Genomic DNA, 25845 nt, shown 5'->3' on the forward strand with positions numbered 1-25845 from the left:
TGTTCAGATAGTTGTTGCTACTCTCCTCTTTGATCTCCTGTTGAGTTCGTAGGTGTTCAGAATGGTTTGATCCCTATTCAGCTGAATTCCTGAGACCAGACGAAATCTAGGTCTCCTTCTCCTCCGCCATCTTGCTCCGCCCCCCCCTTTTTTTTAATAAGCTGGCTATCTGTACCTGATGAGGCAGCATGTCTATGTATTGGGTGTAAAGTACAAGATTTGAGTTTTTGTTTTGTTGGCTGATTTATAGTGTGACCCTCATGTTCCTCATCTATAAATAGATGATAATCCTGCCTTAATTACTTCTTGACTTGCAGTGGGAATCCTATAAGATAGCTCATAGGTAAAAACTTTGAAAACTGTAAAAAGATAATGTAAATGTTGGTCTGTGATACTTGGTTTCTTGTCTTTTTGTTTTTGATATTTCGATTTGATTTTTGTAGCTTATAGTTTTAATCTAAAAAGTAAAGATTTTGGAAGCGATTTAAATGTAATGTATTTGTCAGGGTTTTCCAGAAACACATAACCGAAACAGTATGTTATGTGTCTGTGTACACACACACACAGAATTACTAAAAGGAATTGGCTCACACAATTACCGGAGGCTGAGAAGTCCCTGGATCTACAATTTGTAAGCTGGAGACACAGGAGAGCCTATGGGGTAAGTTCCAGTTTGAAAGCCCTCATCAGGCTTGAGACCCAAGAGGAGGGGATGTTTCCTCCTGAGTCCAAAATTCTCTTTTGATCCTTTATATTTTTGTGCCATCAGTTGTAATGTTCTCTCTTTCATTTATAATTTTATATATTTGAGTTTTCTCTTTTTTTCTAAGTGTAGCTCAAGACTTGTCAATTTTATCTTTTACAAAAAAACCTTTTAGTTTCATTGATTTTTGTATATTGCTTTTCTAGTCTGTATTTCATTTATTTCTGCTATGATCCTGATTATTTTCTTCCTTCTGCTAACTTTTTGTTTAGTTTTTTCTTTTTGGTTTCTTTGGGGTGTAAAGTTAGGTTTTTTATTTAAGATCTTTCTTTTTTCTCTATATAGGCACTTATGGCTATAACCTTCCCTCTTAGAATTGCTTTTGCTACATCCCAAAAGTTTAGATATGTTGTGTTTCCCTTATCATTTGTCATAAGGTATTTTTTGATTTCCCTTTTCATTTTCTTCAACCCATTGGTTTTTCATGAGTGTGTTATTTAATTTATACATATTTATGAATTTTCTGTTTTTTTCTAATTTTGTCCCATACCATTGTGGTCAGAAAAGATACTTGATATGATTTCAATCTTCTTAAAAGTTTTATGACTTGTTTTGTGGCCTAACATATGATCTATCCTTTAGAATGTTCCACGTGGCTGGAAAAGAATGTTTATTCTGTTCCTGTTGGTTGGAATGTTCTGTATATAGTCTGTTAGGTACATTTGGTCTATATTGTTCAAATCTGCTGTTTCCTTATTGTTTCTCTGTCTGGATGACCTATCTATTGTTGAGAGTGGGATATTAAAGTCCCCTGCTATTACTATGTTGCTTTCTATTTTTCCCTTCAGGTCTGTTAATATTTACTTTATATATTTAGGTATTCTAATGTTGGATGCATACATATTTACAATTGTTATGTCTTCTTGATGAATTGATCTCTTTATCATTGACCATCTCTGTGTCTTGTTACAGTTTTTGATTTAATTAAATTCTGTCCTATCTTGTATAGGTATAGTCATCCCTTTACTCTTTTGGTTACCATTTGCATGGAATATCTTTTTTCCATTGCTTTATTTTCAACTTAGGTGTATCCTTAAAGCTAAATGAGTCTTTTGTAGGCAGCATTTTGTTGGTCTTGTTTGTTTTTTAATTTTATTATTTTTTTAAATCCATTTAGCCATTCTTTGTTTTTGATAGGATTGTTTAGTGGGTTTACATTTAAGACAATTATTAATAGGAAGTACTTACTGTTGCTGTTTTGTTCATTGTTTTCTGACTATTTTGTAATTCCTTTGTTCCTCTCTTGCTGCTTTTCTTTGAGAGTTGATGATTTTTTTTTTGTGTGTGTGGTGGCATGCTTTGATTTCTTTATTTTTCCTGTATCAACTATAGGCTTTTGCTTTGTGGTTACCATGTGGCTAATATAAAACATTTATAAACAGTCTATTTTAAGCTGATAGCTTCAATCACATACAAAAACTCTACCCTTTACTTCCCATCCCCATTTTATGTTTTTGTAATCACAGTCTTTTTTGTATTATGTATCTGTTAATACATTATTGTAGCTATAGTTATTTTAAATATTTTATCTTTTGACCTTTATTTTAGAGTTAGTACTGTCAGTACTTTTGAATTGGTACTGTCACAGCACCATGACAATATTAAAATACCTGACTATATATTTGTATGAATTTGACTATGCATTATCTTCACCAGTGAGTTTTATATTTTCATAGGTTTTTATGATACTAATTTTTGTCTTTTCATTTCAGCTTGAGGAACTGTCTTCTGTATTTCCTGTAATGCAGTTCTAGTGGTGATGTTCTCTCTTAGCTTTTTTTTTGTGTGAAAGTTTTTATCTCATGTTCTGAAGGACAGCTTTGGCAAGTAAAGTATTCTTGGTTGACAGTTTTTTTCTTTTCAGCAATTTGAATATATCATCCCACTCTCTTCTGGCCTATAAGAATACTGCTAAGAAATTCACTTATTCTTTTGGGGTTCCTTTGTATACAATGATTTGCTTTTCTCTTACTGCTTTCAAAATTTTCTCTTCGGTACACTTATCATGATGAGCACTGAGTAATGTATAGAATCATTGAGTCACTTTATTGTACACAGGAAATTAATGTAACACTCTACGGTAACTGTACTGGGATTAAAATAAAAAAATTTCTCTTTGACCTTTGAGAATTTGATTGATACATCTAGGTGAAAATCTCTTTATAGTTAAAATAGTTGGGGTTCTTTGGGCTACATAGTTCTGAATGTCTGTTTCCTTCTCTAAATTAGGGAAGTTTTCAGTCATTGTTTCCTTAAGTAAGGTTTCTGTTTTTTTTCTCTTTACTCGTTCTGGGATTCCCAAATGCTTATTTATTTGACTTGTTTTCTGTAATTGTCATAGACTTTTTTCACTCTTTTTCAATATTTTTCTTTTTGTTTCTCCAGCTGGGTAATTTCAAATGACCTGTCTTTGACCTCAGTGTTCTTTCTTCAGCTCGACATAGTCTGTTGTTAAAGTTAACTATGGAATTTTTTTTAGTTTTGTCATTTTCTTCAGCTCCAGAATTTTTTTCTGTTTCCCCTCCCTCCCTCCTCTCTTCCTTCCTTCCTTTCTTTCTTTTTTTCTTTCTTTCTTTCTTTCTTTCTTTCTTTCTTTCTTTCTTTCTTTTTCTTTCTTTCTTTCTGTAGTTTTCATCTTTGTTGAACTCATTTTGGTCATATATTATTTTCCTGATTTTGTTTAGTTGTCTGTGTTCTATTGTAGTTTACTGAGGTTTTTTAAGATGACAGTTTTGAATTCTTTGGCAGTTCATAGCTCTATTTTTTTAGGGTTGGATACTGGTGTTTTATTTTGTTTCTTTGTTTTCCTGATTATTTGTATTCCTGGTGGCTTCGTTTTGGTGTGTGTGCATTTGAAGAAGTAGGCATCATTTCCAGTCTCCAAACTCTGGCTCCTGCAGTGAAAGCCCTTCACCATGCAGACTGTCCAGAGATTTTGGGTAGGTTTTTTGGTCAAGTGTGTGCATGGGTTTGCTATTGGAGCCTTCAAGCAGGTTGGTCTGGTGTTTAGGGGTGAATCTAGAGCCTAGGTTCACTGGTGTGGGCCTTGTGCTTGGGCCTATGGGGGCAGGCCTTGTGGCTTGGACGTTGGTGTTGGGCCTGAAGCTTGGGTCCCTGGAACAACTTTAGAGCCTGGTTTCTTGGGAGTTAGCCTAGTGCTGGGATGGGTCTTGAGTCTGAGTCTATAGTTTGTGTGGGTTGGCCTTGTGCCTGACTTCACTAGGGCAGGCCTGGTTCCAAGATTTGTGGTGAAGTTGGATGCTCACTTCACTCTTCTTTTATTGGGTGGGTGTCTCTCTCCACACTGGGTTGCTTGGACTCGGAGGTCAGGTAATACGCAGAATATGAGATTGTCTTTCCTACCCTTTTCAATGTGTCTTTTCTTATTTCTGTGTTCCATCCAGGTGTTGTAATCTCTCACCTGGAATCCTTAGCTTTTGTGAAGGTATTTTCATGCATGGGTAGTTATTCAAATTGGTGTTTCTGCAAGGGGTTGAGTGCTAGAAACTGCTATTCTGCTCTTTGGCTGATGTCACTCCTGTGTCATTTAATTCAATCTCTTTAATAGATGAGGAAACTGAAATCTAAAGAATTACATCTAAACAAGGATCTTTCATGGCAGTTAGTTGTAGAGCTAAAATTAAAAATTGTATCTCATGATTATCTCATGATTACTTTGTACACCATCATGGTATTTATTTCTATCTCTTGTTCAGATTCTTTTTTCTATAATAATCCCCATTTTCTCATACTTGTTCATCTCCCACCAATTTTACACATACATCATAGGCTTATTGTAGAATGTCTGGAAAATACTCCTAAAGCAAAAAGAAGATTAAAATAATCTTTTGCCATAATCAGAGATAACCAATGCACAACATTCTCATATTTGTTCTGTATGTTCATTAAAAAATACTGTTTTGTAGTCTGCATTTTCACTGTGAATATTTGGATTTATTTTTTCCTGGTCATTAAATAGTCTTCTAAAACTAGATTATATAACTAAAATAGGTAAAGGCTTATATTTTAATCATAGTGCTATTATGTACCTGTATTTAGCTAAATATAAGTGTATTTGGAAAATTCATAAGAGATTAATTAGTGTGGAATTTCTTGGTCAAACTGAACATTTACAGCAATGAAGGTGCCTGTGGATGTCTGATAATGATTTTATGTACACGTGCTCTTACTGCATGGTATGTACAATTACTGTCACATTATTTGGTGAGATCAGTGTTTCCTAACCTTTTTTAACACTGTAGCATACCTAGGAATGATAATAATTGTGTGCCACACTAGGGAAAACTGAGATGTTTATTACTGGGCTCTGTTACCTACTAGGCCTGACTACCCAAACTGTTGAGAGGATCAGTATTTTGGCCACTTGTAAACCCTGGTTAGAAGCTCTGGATTAGAGCCCAGTGATAATAAGGTCCTAGGTTATTTCTCACATTTTGTGTAAGATTATCCCTGTTTCTCACAATAGGCTGTACAGTTTGGTATACCAGTAATGAAAATATATATAACTTATCCACTTCATTGTTAATGGGTAGTTTCTGGCAGTATTTGTAATTACAAATAGTGCTATGAATATGACTTTTGGTGGAAATAAGCACTTATTTCTTCTGAGTATACATACCTAGGAGAGGAATTGCTGGATCATAGAGTAAGTATACATTTAATTTCATTAGATAGTAAAGAAACTCTTCAGTTTTATATTCCCACCAACTATGTGTGAAAGTTCCAGTTTTTTCATTCGCATCAATACTTTGCATTATCAGTTCTTTTTATTTTAGTCATTCTTATGTGTGTGTAGTACTAATTCTTTGTTCAATGAAGACTAATGATGATGAGCATATTTTGTTTACCTATTGACCATGTGGATAACTGCTTTTTTTAATTGAACTTTTTATTTTGAGATGATTGTAGATTCTCATGCAGTTGAAAGAAATAATGGAGAGAGATTTCCTGTATTTTTTATTTGGTTTCTCTCAGTGGTATCATCTTGCAGAATGATAGTAAAATATCACAACCAAAATATTACCATTGATATAGTCAAGATACAGAACGTCTCCATCACCAAAAGGATCCCTGAGGTTGCCCTTTTATAGCAATACCCACTTCCCTCCCACATACCTGGCCAACATTACTTTATTCTTCATTTCCATAATTTTGTCATTTCAAGAATGTTACATAAATGAAATCATGCATTATACAGTGTTTTGGCATCGGCTTTTTTACTCCTCATATTTTTTAGGAGATTCATCAAGATTTTTTCATGTATCACTCATTTATTCTTTTTCATAGTAAGTACTATTCTCTTGTATGGACACTCCACCATTTTTTTTAACCATTCACTTCTTGAAAGACATTTGGGTTGTTTCTGGTTTTTGACTACTATATAAAAAAACTGCTCTAAACATTTGTGCCCAGATTTTGTGTGAACATACATTTTTATTTCTCTAGGATAAACACCCGGGACTGTTGTTGCTGGGTCATGTGATAGTTGCTTGTTTATTTTTTCAGGAAGCTGTCAAACTGCTTTCCAGAATGACTGTACCACTTTGCATTCTCCCTAGTAATGCATGAGTGATCCAGTTTCTCTGCCTTCTTGCCAGAATTTGATGTTTCCAGTATTTTTAAATTTTAGCCATTCTGATGTTTGTGTAGTGATAGCTTATTGTAGTTTTAATTTGCATTTCCTTAATGGCTAGTGTGCTTGTCTGCCATTTGCGCATCTTCAATGAAATGTCTGTTCATATCTTTGCCACTTTTTAATTGCATTACTTTTTTACTGTTGAGTTTTGAGATTTCCTTATATATTCTAGGTACTATGTAGTTTACAAGTATTCTCTCCCATTCTATAGCCAGTCTTTTTATATTCTTAACACATCTTTCAAAGAGAAAAAGTTTTAATTGTGAAGTGTAGTGTACAGATTTTCCTTTTATGCATTATGCTTTTGGTCTCATGTCTAAGAACTCTTTGCCTAGCCTTAAATCCCTAAGATTTTCTCTGATTTTTTTTCCTTAAACTTTTGTAGTGTTATGTTTTACATTTATGTCTATAATGCATTTTGAACTAAATTTTGTGTGAATTTTGAGACTTAGGTTAAGGTTTTCATTTTTATTTTATTTTTTATTTTTTTTAAAGATTTTTATTTATTTATTTGAGAGAGAGAGAATGAGAGATAGAGAGCACGAGAGGGAAGAGGGTCAGAGGGAGACGCAGACTCCCCGCTGAGCAAGGAGCCCGATGCGGGACTCGATCCGGGGACTCCAGGATCATGACCCGAGCCGAAGGCAGTCTCCCAACCAACTGAGCCACCCAGGCACCCTCATTTTTATTTTTTATTGTCTGTCCTGTGGATATCCGGTTGCTCTGGCACCATTTGTTGAAAAGTTTTTAGTTGGAAGTATTTGTGTGGGTCTATTTCTAGGTTCTCTGTTCTGTTTCATTAACCTGTTTGTGTATTTCTCTGCCAATAACACAAAGCCCAATTGCTCTATGAATATAATAAGTTTTAAAATTGGGTAGACTGATTCACTTTATTCTCTTTTTCAAAGTTGTTTTAGTTCTTATAATCTCTTTGTTTTTCTGTAAAAATTTCAGGATAATCTTGCCTATATCTATCTGCAGAAATCTTTCAGAGATTGTGATAGAAATTGTGTCATTTTGGGGAGAATTGACATGCTGAGTCTTGTAGTCCAAAACATTTATTTACTCTGTCTTTGCTCTCTTTCATCAGCATGTAGTTTTCAGCATACAAATCCTATATAGGTAGATTTTTCTCTAAGTGTTTTATTTTTTTGATGATTTATAAATGCTACTGTATTTTTAATTTTGGTATCCATATGGTGATTGTTCTTGTATAGAAATACAAATGATTTTTTTTAAAAAAAAGAATTTATTTGCGAGAGAGAGGGAACAAGCAGTGGGGAGGGGCAGAGAGAGAGAGAGAGAGAAGCGGACTCCCCACTGAGCAGGAAGCCCAATGTGGGGCTTAATCTCAGGACCTGGAGGTCATCACCTAAACTGAAGGCAGACGCCTAACTGACTGAGCCATCCATGCACCCCCTACAAATGATTTTTGTATGTTTATCTGTGTCCTGTGCCCTTGCTGAACTGCCTTATTAATTCTAGGAGGTTGGGTTTTGTTGGTTTGTTTTTATTTTGTATATTGTTTGGGATTTTCTGTTTTTCTATGTTAGACAATCAGGTTATTTGCAAACAGGGATAATTTTGTTTCTTCCTTTCTAGGAACAGTGGGACTTGTTTTTTGGTGGGGGGTAGTTTTCTTTTTTGGTATCTACTTGAATATATAACAGAGTAGCAGATTCTGCCCACTATTAAGTCTAAAATGAAAGAGACATTACATTCCAAAACCTGAAGATACTAGGAGACCATTAGAACTGATGGTATGGTTGGGATGCCTAGCTGGCTTAGTTGGTGCAGTTTGTGACTCGATCACAGGACTGTAGGTTTGAGCCCCATGTTGGGTGTGGAGATTAACTTAAAAAGTCTTTAAAAAGAAAAAAAAGAACTGATGAGATGGTTGAGGATCAGGGAGTGATTGAAAATGACACCAGTGTTTTGTTCCTGAGTAATTGGGTGGATGTAATAAGGTGGGAAACTCATAAGTAAAAGCATTTTGGAGAAATATAATGAGTTCTACTTTGGACATGCTGATTTTTTAAATACCTGTGGTACATATTTCTTGATACGTCCAGTAGATATTAGAAGGATGGATTAAGAATTTAGGGATGAGGTTGGAATTATAATTCCTACTTTGAGATGGTAGATGATGCCATGGGAGAGAGCACATTGGAATGAGTAGCAATCTGAGGAAGAAATGCTAACGAAGGAAAAGGATTTAGAGATATAATGGGAAAAGGAAAAGAATGCATTGTCACGGAAACTATAGAAACCTCTCTGGTCAAAATTCCACCTATTTGTCAAGATTTGTCTTAGAAAATTCAGTGATATCTTTCAGACATCATCACCTGCCCAGTCCCATCTCCTTTTAGTCATTCCCTAATATGTATTTCTATAGCAGTTTCTTTTTTCTCTGGTCTCGCATTACACCATATTAGAGTTTCTTGTTTATGTGTCTGTTTCCCTATCAAGATTTTATGTTCCTTGATGGCAGAGATTAGATATTCATTTGTTTTCCTGTGTATGGCATAATTCTTAATAACAATTTGTTTAATTGAATGAAGTAGGAGATGGTCAGTTTCAGAGGTTTGAGAGGGGTCGAGTAAGAAAAGAACTGAGATGAGGCCATTGGATTTGTTGATGGACCTTAGGAAAATTGATATGTGGGAGTGAATAGAGAGTTTTCTAGTCTTCTTTCAAGTCAGTCCTGCCCTTTCTTACACCTCCTACCTTATTCCCTACTTATGTGGTTTTAACTTTTGTTCCTTTGATACATTGTTTTATCATGATGGAAAAATATTTTTCCCTGTGGCCTGTGAAAATTCTGTTTTTCCAAAAATAGCTCATATCCCTTTTGCAATGAAACTGCTGCCTACACCTATATTAAATTAACTCTTTGATAAACTTCCAACGTACTTTGTATTATATTGTTAACACTTAATCATTCTTGAATATCTTTATCCATATCTTATCATACATGTTATAATTCATATTCTGTTTATATCCTATAATATTAATAGTGTACTCAATAAGTACTTAAAGACTTAGGTGTTGATTTTTAAATATCATTGTTAACTTATTTCAGAGCTTTTTTTGTTTTAGTTTTAAAACCTTTCTTTTAAATTCAGAGTTCACATACAAAAAACACTAAAAACAAATATGTTTTCAATCTAAATTTAAAAGATAAGTCATGAAGGCTCATCGGGTGCTATCTTTATGAAATATTTTTGTGACAAACTTCTGTACAGGATTCTGTATACATCCCCTGCATAGGAACTTGTTCCTGTTTCCGTGTTCTGGTAACATGGTGGTACCAACCCATAACAGACTAGATTCTCAATCTTTGTTTTTCAGGCCTTTTTTTTTTTAATGGACTCCAGTGGGCCAGAAATTTTAATTTTATTTTTTACTTTTTGTATTCATATCATGGTTTTGTCACACAGTAGTCGCGTTTGAATAGCTGAATGAATTTCTTTGGTTTCTGTCACCCGAGTTTTTCTAATATCCAGGCTGATAATATCTGTAAAATATTTTTGTTTTGGCATTCAATTTCTATTTGAATTGTGGGTTTTTTTTTCCATTTAAAAATGTATTCCATTATTCAGTTTAAAACTGTTTTCAAGGTATTACAAATATTTACCATTTGGAAGTTATTCTTTATGATCCATGTTGTAATTTCTTGGTGTATAATTTACCCATTATATCTTCAGTAAATTTAAGTGTCTTCTTTTCTATCCCAGAAATTGTATTTTTATAGAGGAACCAGTAAAATACCAGTTTTTACTTTATTTTTAAAAAATATATGCTATTATTCAGTACCTTTTACCTAAGAGCTAATTTAAGTGGGAAAAATTGGTTGAATTAAACAAAAAAGCCTTTCTCTTTCCAGATTGCAGCAATTCTCCGGAAACGAAAATTAGACTATTATTTACATAAACTACTCCCTGAGATCCTACAATCTGCTTCATTTCTGACTGCTAATGGGGCCTTGTATATGGCTTTCTTTTGCATTTTAAGGTTGGTACTCATAATCACCACTGGAGATTAATGCAGATTCCTTTGTTGAAACTGAAACAAACGGATGTTTTTATAAATGTTGTGCAGGTCACTGCTTGTGTATTTTTTTCTCCATCAAAGACATTTATTTATCTCAAAGCTTGTTAAACGAGGAGTTGTGGGCCTCTTGGCCTAAAGATGTAATATAAACTTTAAATTATTGCAGTGATTATATAGCAAAAGTGTTTTGGTATATCGTGCATTTTCTGAGGCCTACTACATTTACCAAGTTGTTGATAATGCTTTCTTAGCTTTTCAATTTCATGGATCAGGAATTCAAAGCACCCATCATGATATAGGTGAGGTCCACATGCAGTGAATAGACTTCAGAAGGACCAAAAAATGCTCGTGTTTATATGTAAAACAGTAAATTAACTTCTGGCATATCCTATTGATGAAACTTTTGGTCCTGATTAGGTCTTTCGATTACCTGTGTCACATGCTTCCTATGATTTAGATACAGTTGGAGTTCAGTTTTTAGTTCTATGATATACCTAACATGTTTATTATATATTTGCTTAACTTTTTCCATAGTGATTGTTGAAAATCCAAACTAGTGTTTTTGTTGAAATGGTCAAACTAAAATACTAAATTTATATTTTTCTCACATTAGTGTTGCTCAGAGTAGTTCTGTAGGTATACATTAACTACAGTTAAAAAGATAATTTTCATATGTCTTTTACAGTTTTTTCCCTCAATACATTAATATTTATAAACTTTTAAATTATGTAGAAAATAATTGATAAGGTTTATACTATTGAAAATCATGCCTTTAAACTTGACTTGAAAACGTGTGTAAGAAACTCTATCATATGTTCTCTGGAAAGTTTCTAATACTTGCTCACACACTAAAAATAAAGTTATAAGATAATTAGGTCTTAAAATACTGCAATAATCATAAATTGCTATTGTGGCATATTTATTTATGTTCTGAGAACCTGTTTGGTTAACTTGTGGAAATGCAAAACACTTATGGGGTTTGTAGTTAACAATCCTTATAATAACATCTGTGTTCCTCCTATAACTGACTCCTTGAGTTATTTTTGTTTAATTTTTTTTAAAGATTTTATTTATTTATTTGAGAGAGAGAAAGAGAGAGCACATGAGGGGGGGAGAGTCTGAGGGAGAGGCAGGCTCCCCGCTGAGCAGGGAGCCCGATGCGGGACTCGATCCTGGGACTCCAGGATCATGACCTGAGCCGAAGGCAGTTGCTTAACGAACTGAGCCATCCAGGCGCCCCTTTTTGTTTAATTTTTACATTCAGTAACTTCTTAAGGCCTTTATAGATTTTATGTTGGAGGGAAAATCACTTCCAGTTTTCTCAGGCCGAGGGTTTTCTGATGTTCATTTTAGAAATACCCACGTTATATATGCTCTGTTGGTTTTCTAATTCTTCTAAAGCTAAGCTTCAGTTAGAAGGAAAAAAAATACCATTTCATCAGTGATTCTTAATCTTTATGTGTATATACATATATTTTTCCTATAATGTGTTATTTAGCAGTCGGCCAACTTTGTTCAGATCACTTTTTGCAAATTCTGTGTGCTGCTTCTCCCTTTCTTAGGAACATGTAATCTTTGAAAGGAAAAAAATAATCTTTCTAATGTTTCCAAATATCTTTTTTGGTCTTTTTTTTTTTTTTAAGATTTTTATGTAGTTATTTGAGAGAGAGAGAGAGGGTGAGAGAGCATAAGCAGGGGGAGCTGCAGAGGGAGAGGGAGAAGGAGAAGCAGACACCCCATAGAGCAGGGAGCCTGATGGGGGGCTTGATCCCAGGACTCTGGGATCATGACCTGAGCTGAAGGCAGATGCTTAACCGACTGAGCCACCCAGTCACCCCTTTTCTGTCTCTTTAAAAACCCAATCAGCTAATGGCCATTTATAATGTGTGAGACACTTTGTAGGTTCTTATTTTCAAGGGACATATTCTAGTAAGTGAAAAATAATATATACACACACACAAAACTAAAAAATATAAAATACGTAAGTACTGTAAGGAAAAGTTATCAAGGATTGTAGAAGCAAAGAAGGGAAGACATTTGTTGAATATTTAACATGTGTTAAAAAATAGTAGTAGTAATAATAATAGTAGTAATAGTAATCATAACAGCTAACATTTTCCTCACACTTTCTATGTGCCGTGCATGGTGCTAGGAAATACCTCATGTAGTTCTCATAACGTTATGAGATAGGTACTGTTATTGTTCCCATTTGATAGATAAGGCAACTGAAGAACATAGAGGATTTGCATAGTGAGTAACATTGGATCCAGGGAATGTGTGAATGAATATGACTGACTAAATTATTGGAAGGAGAGATACCTATTAGTTTGCTGTTATAACTAGAATAGGAGATGGTGAGGGACTTAACTGAGGCAGGGGTGGCAGGTTGGAGAGGAATTTGAGAGAGAAGTTGTGTATGGAAAAATTTAAGGGAACGATTTAATGTGTGGGGAAAAGGAAAAGGAGAAGCTAAGGATGTCTCAGTGTCACACATGAGTGGGTAGGTAGGTGTTGATCCCATTCACCTAGGAAAATAGAGGAGAGAAAGTAAATTCATGGGGATAGAGAAGAGAGCTAATGACTTTGGTTATGGACATGTTGAATTTGAGGTACTGTGGGACATTAGGTAGAGGGTGGACTGAGAAGGGGGAATTTCTATTCGTAATAACTGAAATAACCAAATAGAAATTTCATACAAACATTCCAAATTTGAATTTCAGGAAGATACTTGGAAAATTCTACTCTTGGAGTCCTGGCTTTGGTGCCGCTTTGCCAGCCTCTTATGTGGCCATTCTAATTGAAAGGAAAAGCAGGTAAAGTTTTATATATCTACATATTTAATAGAACTGATTTACTGTCCTCCATCCCAAGTAAGTTTTTTTTAACTTACTATTTATTGTAGTCCAGGGATGAAAAATATTTTCACATATGTTTTTAGACTTGCAAATATTTGATGGAAAATTTAATTTTGTCTTAATATTATTATCTATGTTTATTAAGCCTGTAAAAATATAAAGGTTGACTTTATAGAATAATACCATTTGGCCTTTGTTTACTAAAATATTAGAGAGTTCTTGAATGTGCCTAAGACATGTCATGCACAAATCTAATTAAAGATCTTTTCCATAACCACAATACCACTATCCCACCTAAGAAAATTAATGGTAGTTTTCTCTTGTCATCTACATCTGTAATTTGCTTCAAGCTCATTGAGTGACCTCTGTTAAATCAATTATTATTTTTAAGGTATCTTCTCATTTAAAAAAAATTTTCGTTTATATAAACCAGAAAATGTTTCACGTGACATAATAAGATTTCTATAAAATGCTATAAACTGTTATGTAAATTATTCAGTCAGGTAAATAGTTGAAGGTAAAGCTTTTGCCTAAAAGAATTTTACCATCTTGTAAATAATTATTTTCATCACTGGGAACTGCTTTGGTTCCATCTTTATCCGAGAGAGTCAAGATGGGGTCATGTTTTAATCAAGGGGTCATGTATTAACCGAGATTGGGTCATCATCCAGCTTATGAAGATATTCATTATAATCACTGATCCCATAGTAAGAGTATAGATAGATTTTATCAGATAACCAAATATTTACTTAAACCACCTGAAGTCACTTTTAATGCCTCTTGTTTAAGTAATGTAATGGTGTCTAAATTTTTGGTGTCTAAACTTTTGGTTCTTTGCTTGTATCATAATATGATTGGATTATTAATATTGGATTATGGATTATTAATTATTAATATTACTAAAATCAAGGGATATTATTACTCCAGCATCATCAAGTCAGTATTGCTAGAAACATAGGTTATCCCACCTGATAGTACCATATAGAGTAGTATTGTGTATTAGGAATGTGGATTCTGGAGCTGTATTTTCTGGGGGCAGCTGACTCTGTCACTTAACTGTGTTATGGCTTATTCCTTACCTGAAAACGGAGACAGTGATAATCTAGTCACATGGCTGTCCAGACAGTTAAAGGAATTAATGTATGTAAAAGTGCTTAGAGCAGTGCCTGACACATAGTAAATGTTACGTGTTAACTGTTATTATTGGTTTTTGCCCATAAGGAATGAGAAAGTTATTCTTCTGATTGTTAACTTCCTGATTCATTTGAAAATGTGAACACTTGTTTTAGAAATATGATTTTAAAATATGTAACTCATACGTGAAACTTTAAAGATGTTTAAACCAAGTTTGCTCTGATTTATTTTTAGCCCTTGAGTAATAAGAGCATTTTGAAGTTATTTACCTACTTTTCAACAGAAAATGTTGAAATTGAACACATGTGTAACCACCTAGAGTCAACAGTTGTTAACATTTTGCTGTTTTTACTTATTTGTAAGTGATTATATGTATGTGTGGTTATGTGTGTGGTGTGTGAACCATTGTAAACATCATGACACTTCTAAATACTTCAGCATACATATTTTAAAATAAGGATATTTTTTTCTGTGTGATTACAATACTTTTATCACATGTAAGAAAATTAAAAGTCATTCCCTAATACCATCTAGTCCATAGTGTCCTAAAATGCTTTTATTGCTGTTTTTTTTTTTGAACCACACTCTAGTATAGTGTTATATTTCCTTATTTTCTTTTAATCTAGCTCAGTCTTCCCACTTTCCCCACATGACATTGATTTATTGATGTGATCAGGCCAGTTGTCTTGTGTGTAAAACTTTTCTGGTTTTGTCTGAATTTTTTCCTCATGGGAGTTGTTTGATTGGTTCGCTTAATTTACGTATTCATAGCCATGAATTTTCAGGCCTTTGAGTATTTGGCCCATTTCTCTGTAAAACCTGGGCATGGTGACTCTTCTGGGGGTGGTAGTTCTTAGGAAAAGTTATCAGTTTCCTCTATGGAATTGATCTATTTAAACTTTGAGCTCACTTAATAAGGATGTTCAGTAACTTCTCTAATAGCTAGAAAGTTCTATTTCCCAGAAAGTATTTATTTTATAAAGATTGTTATATTTACATGGAGTTGTACCGAGTAGTCTTATGATTTGATTGAATTTTGTTTTCAATGGTTATTTTTCAATTTGTTACTTATTTTGTGTGATTGTGCCATTTCCCTTTTTATTAAGTTAGCTAGTAATTTTGTTGATTTTTTTTCCCAACAAATCATCTTATTTATTACTTCTCTTTTTTGGTTTCTTAATTCTTGTTTTTATTTTTTCCCCCTTCCTTCTACTTTCTTTTGATTAACTTGCTTTTCTTTTAGAAACCTTTTCATTTGTTGCTTATTTCTTTTCATTAAGTTTTATTGATATAAGTATTTAAGGCAGAATTTTCTTTTGATAAGTGCTTTATTTATAGCCCATAGGTTCTGATATGTAGTACTTTCATTATCATCATTTTCTAGAAATTCTGCAATTTTAGTTTGTATTTCTCTTGTAATATAAGAATTATTTAGTAGAGAGCTTAAGAAGATGGAAGGCCCTTTTGTTATTAATTTCCAGTTTTATTGCATTATCTGAGAATGTTGTTCATGGTATTTTCTCTGTATAAAACAATAAGGTTTTCCTTGTGGCTGAATTTATGCTCAATTTTGTGACTTTTTTTGAACATTTGAAAAAAAAGTGCATTGTCTTTTATTGGGAGTTCAGAGGTTGGCAGATAGCCATAAGATCTATGCTATTGGATATGATTTTAGGTTGTATCTTTAATTTGAGGTGCAATTTCTAGCATTAAAAAGTATGTTCTTTATTTCATTTAATGTATTTTGGCTTGAGTTCCAAATTTTTAGTTATCTTTCTTTCTTCTTGTTTGCATTTGCCTAGTATGTCTTTATCTTCCTGAAACACTTGATGGGTCTATCTTACATGCCACATAAACTTGGGTTATATTTGGAGAGCCAATCTGAAAAAATCATTTTATTTTGATATACAAGTTCAGTCCATATACATTTATATATACAACGGATATATTTGGTTTGGTTCTGCCATATGATTTTATGTTATTTTTATTATGATTGTCACTATGTGGTCTGTTTTATTATATTTTTTTTTTGCTGTTAACTTTGACATGATTATAGAGTCATGGAAAATTGCACAAATAGTACAGAGACACTTGAAACCTTAACCCAGTTTCCCTCCAATGATAGCATCTTACTTAACTGTAGTATAATATAAAACCAAGCAATTGACATTATTGTCAGCTAGACTATGGCCCTTATTCATAGTCACCAATTTTTACATTGACATGTCTTGATCATTACAGTATCACGCAGAGTAATTTCACTGTCCTGCGAATCCTCTGTGCTTGGCTATTCATTCCACCCTCCCCCTAGCCCCTGGTAACTAGTCACCTTTTTACTCTTACAGTTTTACCTTTTTCAGACTGTCATATAGTTAAAATCATACAGTATGTAAGCTTTTCAGATTGGCTTTTTTTTACTTAGTTATATGCCTTTAAGTTTTGTCCATGCCTGTACATGGCTTGATAGGTTATTTCTTTTTAGTGCTGAATAATATTCCACTGTCTGGATGCACCACAAGCTGTCTTCTACCCTACTGAAGGACAGCTTGTTATTTCCAAGTTTTGACAGTTACGAGTAAAACTGCTATAAATATCCATGCATGGGTTTTTGTGTGCATAGTTTTCAGCCCCTTTGGGTAATTACCAAGGGGTATGATTGCTGTATCATATATTAAGAGTATGTTTAATTTTATAAGAAACCGCCAAACAGTTACCCAAAGTGGCTGTACCAGTTTGCATACCCTCCAGCGATGAATGAGAATTCCTGTGGCTCCACATCCTCACCAGCATTTAAATGTTGTCAGTGTTCTGTATTCTGGCCATTCTAAGAGGTATGTGGTAGGATCTCATTGTTTTAATTTATATTTCCTTGATGGTATATGTTGTAGAGCATTTCTTCATGTGCTTTTTTATTTTAATCTGCAGGTGTCTTTATAGTGATTTCTTGTAGACAACATATAATTGGGTCATGTTTTTGATCAACTCTGACAATCTCTGTGTTTTAATTGGCATAGTTAGACTATTGACATTCAAAGTTATTGATATACTTGGATTAATATTTACTACATTCATTACTGTTTTCTCTTTGTTCTTTGTTTTCGTTTTCTATCTTCTACTCTTCTGCTTTTTGTGGTTTTAACTGAATATTTTATGTGGTTCCATTTTCTCTCCTTTCTTATTATATCAGTTATACTTTTTTTTCTTTAACTTTTTAGTGGTTGCCCTAGTTTTATAATATACATTTACAACTAATCCTAGTCTGCTTTCAAATAACACTATACCCCTTCATAGGTAGTGAGTGTACCTTACCGTAACAATTATCTTCCTAATTCCTTCTTCCTGTTCCTTATATCATTGCTGTCATTCACTTATATATAAGCATGCATCACACACACACACACACCATATATGTATATATATATATATACACATAAGCACACACAATTACATTGTTGCTTTTATTACATTGTTACATTATTATTTTGAATGAACTGTTGTCTGTTAGAGCAAGTAAGAATAAGAAAAAATTTTTTATTTTACCTTCACTTATTTTTTCTTTAATGTTCCACCTTTGTTTATGTAGGCGAGTTTCTGATCTGTATTGTTTTCTTTCTCTTTAGAGAACATTTAACATTTCTTGCAGAGCAGGTCCGCTGGCAACAAGTATTCTCAGTTTTTATCCGGTGAAATCTTTGTCCTTCACTTTTTTTTTTCTTTAAAGATTTTATTTATTTATTTGAGAGAGAGAGAATGAGAGATAGAGAGCATCAGAGGGAAGAGGGTCAGAGGGAGAAGCAGACTCCCTGCTGAGCAGGGAGCCCGATGTAGGACTCGATCCCGGGACTCCAGGACCATGACCTGAGCCGAAGGCAGTCGCTTAACCAACTGAGCCACCCAGGTGCCCCTGTCCTTCACTTTTGAAGGATAGTTTCTTAGGGTATGGAATTCTAGGTTGGTGTTTTTTGTGTTTTCTTTTTTTTCCCCTCTCAACACTAAATATTTCACTCCACTCTCTTGTTTGCATGGTTTCTCAGGAGAAGTTGGATGCAATTACCTTTGTTCCTCTGTAGGTAAGGTGTTTTTTATCCTCTGGCTTCTTTCAGGGTTTTTCTTTATGTTTGATTTTTTTGTAGTTTTAGTAAGATATTCCTAGGTGTCGCTTTTTGTTTTTGTTTTTGGCATTTATCCTGCTTGGTGTTTTCTGAGCTTTCTTGATTTGTGGTTTGGTGTCTGACATTGATTTAGGAAAGTTCTCAGTCGTGATTGCTTTGAATATTTCTTCTGTTTCATTCTTTCTGCTCCTTCATCTATTCCTGTTATGTGGATGTTATTATACCTTTTGCAGTTGTTGCACAGGTGTTGGATATTCTGTATTGGTTTTTTTTCCCCCAGTGTCTGGTCTTTTTGTTTGCAGTTTTCAAGGATTCTTGTAATAGATCCTCTAGCTCAGAGATTCTTTCCTCAGTTGTGTCCAGTCTACTAGTGATTACGTCAAAGGCATTCTTCATTTCTGCTGTAGTTCCTTTTCTTTGTGGTTCTTAGGATTTTCATCTCTCTGCTTACCTTGCTCATCTGTTCCTTCATGCTATCTAGTTTATCCATTAGGGTCCTTAGCATATTAATCATTGTTTTAATTTTAAATTCCTGGTCTGATAATTCCAACATCTCTGCTGTGCTGATTATGATGCTTGCTCAGTCTCTTCAGATTGTGTTTTTTGCATTTTGGTGTGCCTTGTAATTCTTTTCTTGATAGCCGGACATGATGCACCAGGTGAAAGGAATTGCTGAACTAGCCTTTAGTAATGTGGGGGTGAAGTGTGGGGGTGGGGGAGGGCAGGAAACTGTTCTATAGTATTGTGGTTAGGCCTCAGTCTTTCAGTGAGCCTCTGTCTCTAGACTGTGAACTTCACAAGTATTTCTCAGTTTTTCTTTCCCTCTTAGGTGGGGCCAGGATAGTTAGAGTGTGCTGGAGTTGGATATTTCGCTTTCTTCCATGTGGAATTCTAAGGCTGGCCGGAGTTGGGTATTTCCCTTCCCCACGTCAGTTGGGCTCTCATCATACCCTAGTAGATCAGGCTCTGTTAACTAGCTTCTACCAAAGGCAGGCCTTGTTAAGAACTGAGTGCTGTGGCTTATGTCAGAAAAAAATGGTTCCTTTTTTTCTCCCGCTACTTGGAAGTGCAAGGGGCTTTCCCCCTGTTATTTACTGTGGGACCTTAGTTAAGCTCCCAGAGGTAAAACTCACAAGGCTCCCACGGAGCCTCCTACTATTTTTCAGTTTAGGTTTTCCTATCCTGGCTCTTATTCTCTTTGAGGTTTCAGCTGGTTTCTGCTCTGGTAAACTGTGATTCTCTGTATCTATTTATCGTCTCTTCAGTTTTGGAGGCAGTAGTTTGCAGGGTGACCTTGCTTCTCTTATGGATCTAAGAAGAGTTGTGTTTCTAGCTTCCACAGCTTTTTACTTGATGTTAAGACTCGGTGATGACTTCTGAGCTCCTTGAACAGAAACTGGAAACTGGAAGAAGACATTTTTTTTTCAGTCCATTTTCTAGTATTTTTTTGTTTTTCTTTTTCTAGTGCTTGCTCTAAGGACTACGATAGATATCTTTAACTTTAGAGCTTCTTAGTGTTAATATGTCCATCCCTTGTAAAACGTGGAAATGTGTTTCGGTCCGTATTAGAGACTGCTTGCCATAGGATCTCTTATCCCACCCCCCCATCCTGCCCCCGTGCCCCACTATTTTTTTTTTTTTTTTTTTTTTTTTTGCTGGCAAATAGTCACTTTCTCTGACACCAGGGATTCAATTGTCCATTCTTTCTCCACGGATTTGTAACCAATTTATATATATGTCATATACCAATTTATATATAGGTGTGTGTTGTTGACTGCTCACTTCTTTTCTTTTGATATATTAGTCTAGTTCTTATTTTTTTATAATTAGTTAAAAAAATGAAACATTTCTTTGAAGATAAACATGTGTTTAAATACCAAAGTAAAATTGTACTATTGATATCAAAAGCTATAACTTTTTAAGGCACAAAGAGGTTTCCTGGAAGTGAGGTGATAACTTGGATCTTAGTTACTATTTTATTTCCTGTTCTCTTTTTACTTTTGATACTGAACTTCTTGTTTTAAAGCATTCTGCTTTCATTTCTTTTAAGTGAGCTTATTGCACTAGTGTTTTATCCATACATTAGATATTCATGGAAAATTTGTAGGTAGTTATAAATTATGATCTGTTCTGAATATTAATTGAAGTGGTTTAACCTAATCAAAAATTTTTAAATTTTTTATTGTTAGGTTAATCACCATACATTACATCATTAGTTTTTGGTGTAGTGTTCCATGATTCATTGTTTGCGTATAACAACCAGTGCTCCATGTAGAATGTGCCCTCTTTAATACCCATCACCAGGCTAACCCATCCCCCCAACCCCCTCCCCTCTAGAACCCTCAGTTTGTTTTTCAGAGTCCATCATCTCTCATGGTTCTTCTCCCCCTCCAATTTCCCCTCCTTCATTCTTCCCCTCCTGCTATCTTCTTCTTTTTTTTAACATATATTGTATTATTTTTTTCAGAGGTACAGATCTGTGATTCAGCAGTCTTGCACAATTCACAGTGCTCGCCATAGCACATACCCTCCCCAATGTCTATCACCCAGCCACCCCATCCCTCCCACCCCCCACCACTCCAGCAGCCCTCAGTTTGTTTCCTGAGATTAAGAATTCCTCATATCAGTGAGGTCATATGATACATGTCCTTCTCTGATTGACTTATTTCGTCAGCAATAACACCCTCCAGTTCCATCCACGTCGTTGCAAATGGCAAGATCTCATTCCTTTTGATGACTGCATAATATTCCAGTGTGTGTGTGTGTGTGTGTGTGTGTGTGTGTGTGTGTGTGTGTGTGTATTTATATATATACCGCTTATTCTTTATCCATTCATCTGTCGATGGACAACTTGGCTCTTTCCACAGTTTGGCTATTGTGGACATTGCTGCTATAAACATCAGGGTGCGTGTACCCCTTCGGATCCCTCCATTTGTATCTTTGGGGTAAATACCCGGTAGTGCAATTGCTGGATCGTATGGTAGCTCTGTTTTCAACTTTTTGAGGAACCTCCATACTATTTTCCGGAGGGCTGCACCAGCTTGCATTCCCACCAGCAGTGTAGCAGGGTTCTCCTTTTCCGCATCCCCACCAACATCTGTCGTTTTCTGACTTCTTAATTTTAGCCATTCTCACTGGTGTGAGGTGGTATCTCATTGAGGTTTTGATTTGGATTTCCCTGATGCCCAGTGATGTTGAGCACTTTTTCATGTGTCTGCTGGCCATTGAATGTCTTCTTTGGAAAAATGTCTGTTCACGTCTTCTGCCCATTTCTTGACTGGATCATTTGTTCTTTGGGTGTTGAGTTTAAGAAGTTCTTTATAGATTTTGGATACTAGCCCTTTATCTGATATGTCATTTGCAGATATCTTCTCCCATTCTGTCGGTTGTCTTTTGGTTTTGTGGACTGTTTCTTTTGCCGTGCAAAAGCTTTTTATCTTGATGAAGTCCCAAGAGTTCAATTTTGCCCTCGCTTCCCTTGCCTTTGGCGATGTGTCTAGAAAGAAGTTGCTGCGGCTGAGGTCAAAGAGGTTGCTGCCTGTGATCTCTTATAGGATTTTGATGGACTCCTGTCTCACATTTAGGTCTTTCAACCATTTGGAGTCTATTTTTGTGTGTGGTGTAAGGAAATGGTCCAGTTTCATTCTTCTGCATGTGGCTGTCCAATTTTCCTAACACCATTTGTTGAAGAGACTGTCTTTTTTCCATTGGACATTCTTTCCTGCTTTGTCAAAGATTAGTTGACCATAGAGTTGAGGGTCCATTTCTGGGCTCTCTATTCTGTTCCATTGATCTATGTGTCTGTTTTTGTGCCAGTACCATACTGTCTTGATGATGACAGCTTTGTAATAGAGCTGGAAGTCCGGAATTGTGATGCCGCCAGCTTTGCTTTTCTTTTTCAAGATTCCTCTGGCTATTCGGGGTCTCTTCTGGTTCCATACAAATTTTAGGATTATTTGTTCCATTTCTTTGAAAAAAGTGGATGGTATTTTGATAGAGATTGCATTGAATGTGTAGATCACTCTAGGTAGCATTGACATCTTCACAATATTTGTTCTTCCAGTCCATGAGAATGGAACGTTTTTGCATTTCTTTGTGTCTTCCTCAGTTTCTTTCATGAGTATTTTATAGTTTTCTGAGTACAGATCCTTTGCCTCTTTGATTAGATTTATTCCTAGGTATCTTTTGGTTTTGGGTTTGGGTGCAGTTGTAAATGGGATCGACTCCTTAATTTCTCTTCCTTCTGTCTTGTTGTTGGTGTATAGGAATGCCACTGATATCTGTGCATTGATTTTATATCCTGCCACTTTACTGAATTCCTGTATGAGTTCTAGTAGTTTTGGGGTGGAGTCTTTTGGGTTTCCACATACAGTATCATATCATCTGCAGAGAGTGAGAGTTTGACTTCTTCTTTGCCGATTTGGATGCCTTTGATTTCTTTTTGTTGTCTGATTGCTATGGCTAGGACCTCTAATACTATGTTGAATAGCAGTGGTGATAGTGGACATTGCTGCTGCATTCCTGACCTTAGGGGGAAAGCTCTCAGTTTTTCCCCATTGTGAATGATATTCGCTGTAGGCTTTTCATAGATGGCTTTTATGATATTGAGGTATGTACCCTTTATCCCTATACTCTGAAGAGTTTTGATCAAGAAAGGATGCTGTACTTTGTCAAATGCTTTTTCTGCATCTATTGAGAGGATCATATGATTCTTGTTTCTTTTGTTAATGTATTGTAACCTAATCAAAATTTTAAATGTGGCTTTTTAATAAGGATTATCACGTGGTTGCTGAAGAAAAATTGATCCTTACCTTGATGTGATTGCTAAGTAGTCAAACCCTTGGTAATATGTGTTGATTTAGTTCTGTTGTTTATTAAGTGATGCAGTTAATACTTGGAAATAGCTTGCTAGTTCTTTTTTTTGGGTGGGGGGGATTTATGTGTATATGTATAGCAACCACAAATCCTGGTTTGGGATCTAATTAAAAACTTTAAATTTTAGTCTTTTAGTATTGTCTAGAAGGTACTGGCTTATTTTTTTTTAATTTAAAAAAATTTTTTGGAGTTAACTTTAAAACATAGGAAAGCAAATCTTATCCTTATCTTCTTTTTTTTTAAGATTTTATTTATTTATTTGACAGAGAGAGAGCACGAGCAGGAACACAAGCAGGGGGAGTAGGAGGGGGAGAAGCAGGCTTCCCCTGGAGCAGGGAGCCCGATGCGGGGCTCGATCCCAGGACCCTGGGATCATGACCTGAGCTGAAGGCAGCCGCTTAACGACTGAGCCACCCAGGCGCCCCTTATCCTTATCTTTTTACAAGTTGCTTTATAGTGTATCTTTTTTAAAAATAATACCAAGTGTAGTCTATGTTTATCTGAAATTATGTAAAAGTTAATAGTCTCTTTGCTTTGAAAAAGTGTTTTTTACTTACCACAAATTTTTATTAAGATTCCATTAAATATCAAGATCCCTTACTAGATTATATATAATTTACAGAGGTTGAAGTTATATATATCACACCTAGCTCTTAAAGTGAAGTTTATTAATATTATAGTTTTAACTTTAAGTAAAAGGAATATATAATTATGCCTTTAATTCATGAATAAAATCAATGATATGTTGGTGGAGACAGCCACTACGCAGCTTGAAGTATGAGTCTAGATTCAGGAGAAGTGTGATAGTCATAAAAATAAGATTGGAAGTTTTCTTCTTAAAGGTGGTCATTGAGGCTATGTGAGAAGATTATAATGTAAAAACCCAGAATAAGAAGTCTGAGGGTAGAAAGTGGGAAACAGCAACATTTAAGTTGTCCATTGTGATATGTGTACAGTTAATACTTTTTAATAAAATCAGTAATAGAGTGGAAGATACAGAATATGGAAGATTAGCAGTGTTTTTTTCAAATTAGCAAGTAGTGGTAGTTCTAATTTTTAAATCTCTAAAACTTAATTTAATAATGAAATCTTTACTCAGAGATTATATATTTTGTACTTAATTGTGTAACCAGTTTTTGCAAAGCATTTAATGAGGTAAGAACATACAGTGTAGTTATGAACACATCTACATGTATATAATGTGCGTATATAGATACAGATACATAAGTAAAGATATATCTGTCTTCATAAGTGTGTCTTTATCTATACTGGTTTAACTTTCTTTCCTTCCTACTTTTTTCCTCCCTCTTTCCAGTCCATCCATCCATCTATCCATCCATCCTTCCCAGTCTCCCTCCTTCCCTTTACAGAATTAGGCATGCTTTGCCAACTATTTCCTGACACCTTGTAAGAGGGCAGTTTACTTAAATCTTAATCGTATCACTGTGGGATTCTGAGAAAACTTTGAAGTTGTTTCCAGGGTTGCTTAAAAAATTTGTGTCACAAAGAACTGTGATCATAGTAACTCAGCAGTAAGCATTGGTAACATCTAGTTTATTCCTAGGTGGGCTGTTAAGAACTAGTTTTCTTTCTTTTTCAAGGAAGTGCTTTTGTTTGTGGTTCAGAAAGTTGTTTTGATGGATTTTGTTTTGTAGAATTGCTATGGAATTTGCTTTGATATTTAGTATTAGTTTAGATAAGTTAAAACTGTGGGGTGCTCAAACATGGGCATGGATTAAAATATGAAAAACTGCATATTTATTCTAAGCATACTCATGGTTTGAATTGTTAAGTTATACTGTTGTAGTTATGAAACTCCTAGGCAGATATGACCAGAATAAATGAACTCTATAATATGTGAATAAAATACCATGCATTTGACTTATAAATTCTTGACATATTCATGTTTCAGTGTCATGTTATCTTCACGGGAAGAAAATTTAAATTACCTTGTAGTCTTCTGGAAAGTTTACTCTGTTTTATCTGCTGTATATAACAGTATATGATCATGAACTCTTGCTCTTATTTTATCTGTTCCTGTACTTTAAGGCACTATTTTTTTTACTGTTCTAAAACATTCTGGGAGATGAAAATTTATTCTGTCTTGAAAGACTTTCTGAGATGATTAAATAGCATCTCTTAGTAAGCCATTACAATTGTTAGGACCTTCCACTTTGTTTTTCTTTAGTCTGTAATTTCTGCTTTTTTGTAGAACACAAAACATATATATAGAGAGAGGGAGAGAGAGAGAAGGAGAAAGAATATATAAACATTTAGAATTTACAAGTTATACCGTGCCTGCTATACTCCCTAATAACCTTAGTTATGAAATGTGTTATATATACTGTCATTCAAAAGTTTCAGAAGGTTAGCCAAAGAATATATACATTAAGGTTT

The 25845-nt window shown here is 34.7% G+C and overlaps 1 protein-coding gene across 2 annotated transcripts in view; it reads left to right on the forward strand.

The window, feature by feature from the left end:
• Positions 1-25845, forward strand: part of TMEM135 (transmembrane protein 135) — a 267091-nt gene that overhangs the window by 16515 nt on the left and 224731 nt on the right. For both annotated transcript variants that reach the window (XM_028126797.1, XM_028126796.2), the window contains exons 2-3: positions 10306-10433; positions 13193-13285. In XM_028126797.1, the coding sequence (XP_027982598.1) occupies positions 10306-10433; positions 13193-13285 (221 nt within the window). The remainder of the gene's footprint in view (positions 1-10305; positions 10434-13192; positions 13286-25845) is intronic.

Source organism: Eumetopias jubatus, unplaced genomic scaffold (genome assembly GCF_037043125.1).
Source record: "Eumetopias jubatus isolate StellerSeaLion01/CBP00866 unplaced genomic scaffold, mEumJub1_p1.0 scaffold_13, whole genome shotgun sequence".
NCBI lineage: Eukaryota > Metazoa > Chordata > Mammalia > Carnivora > Otariidae > Eumetopias > Eumetopias jubatus.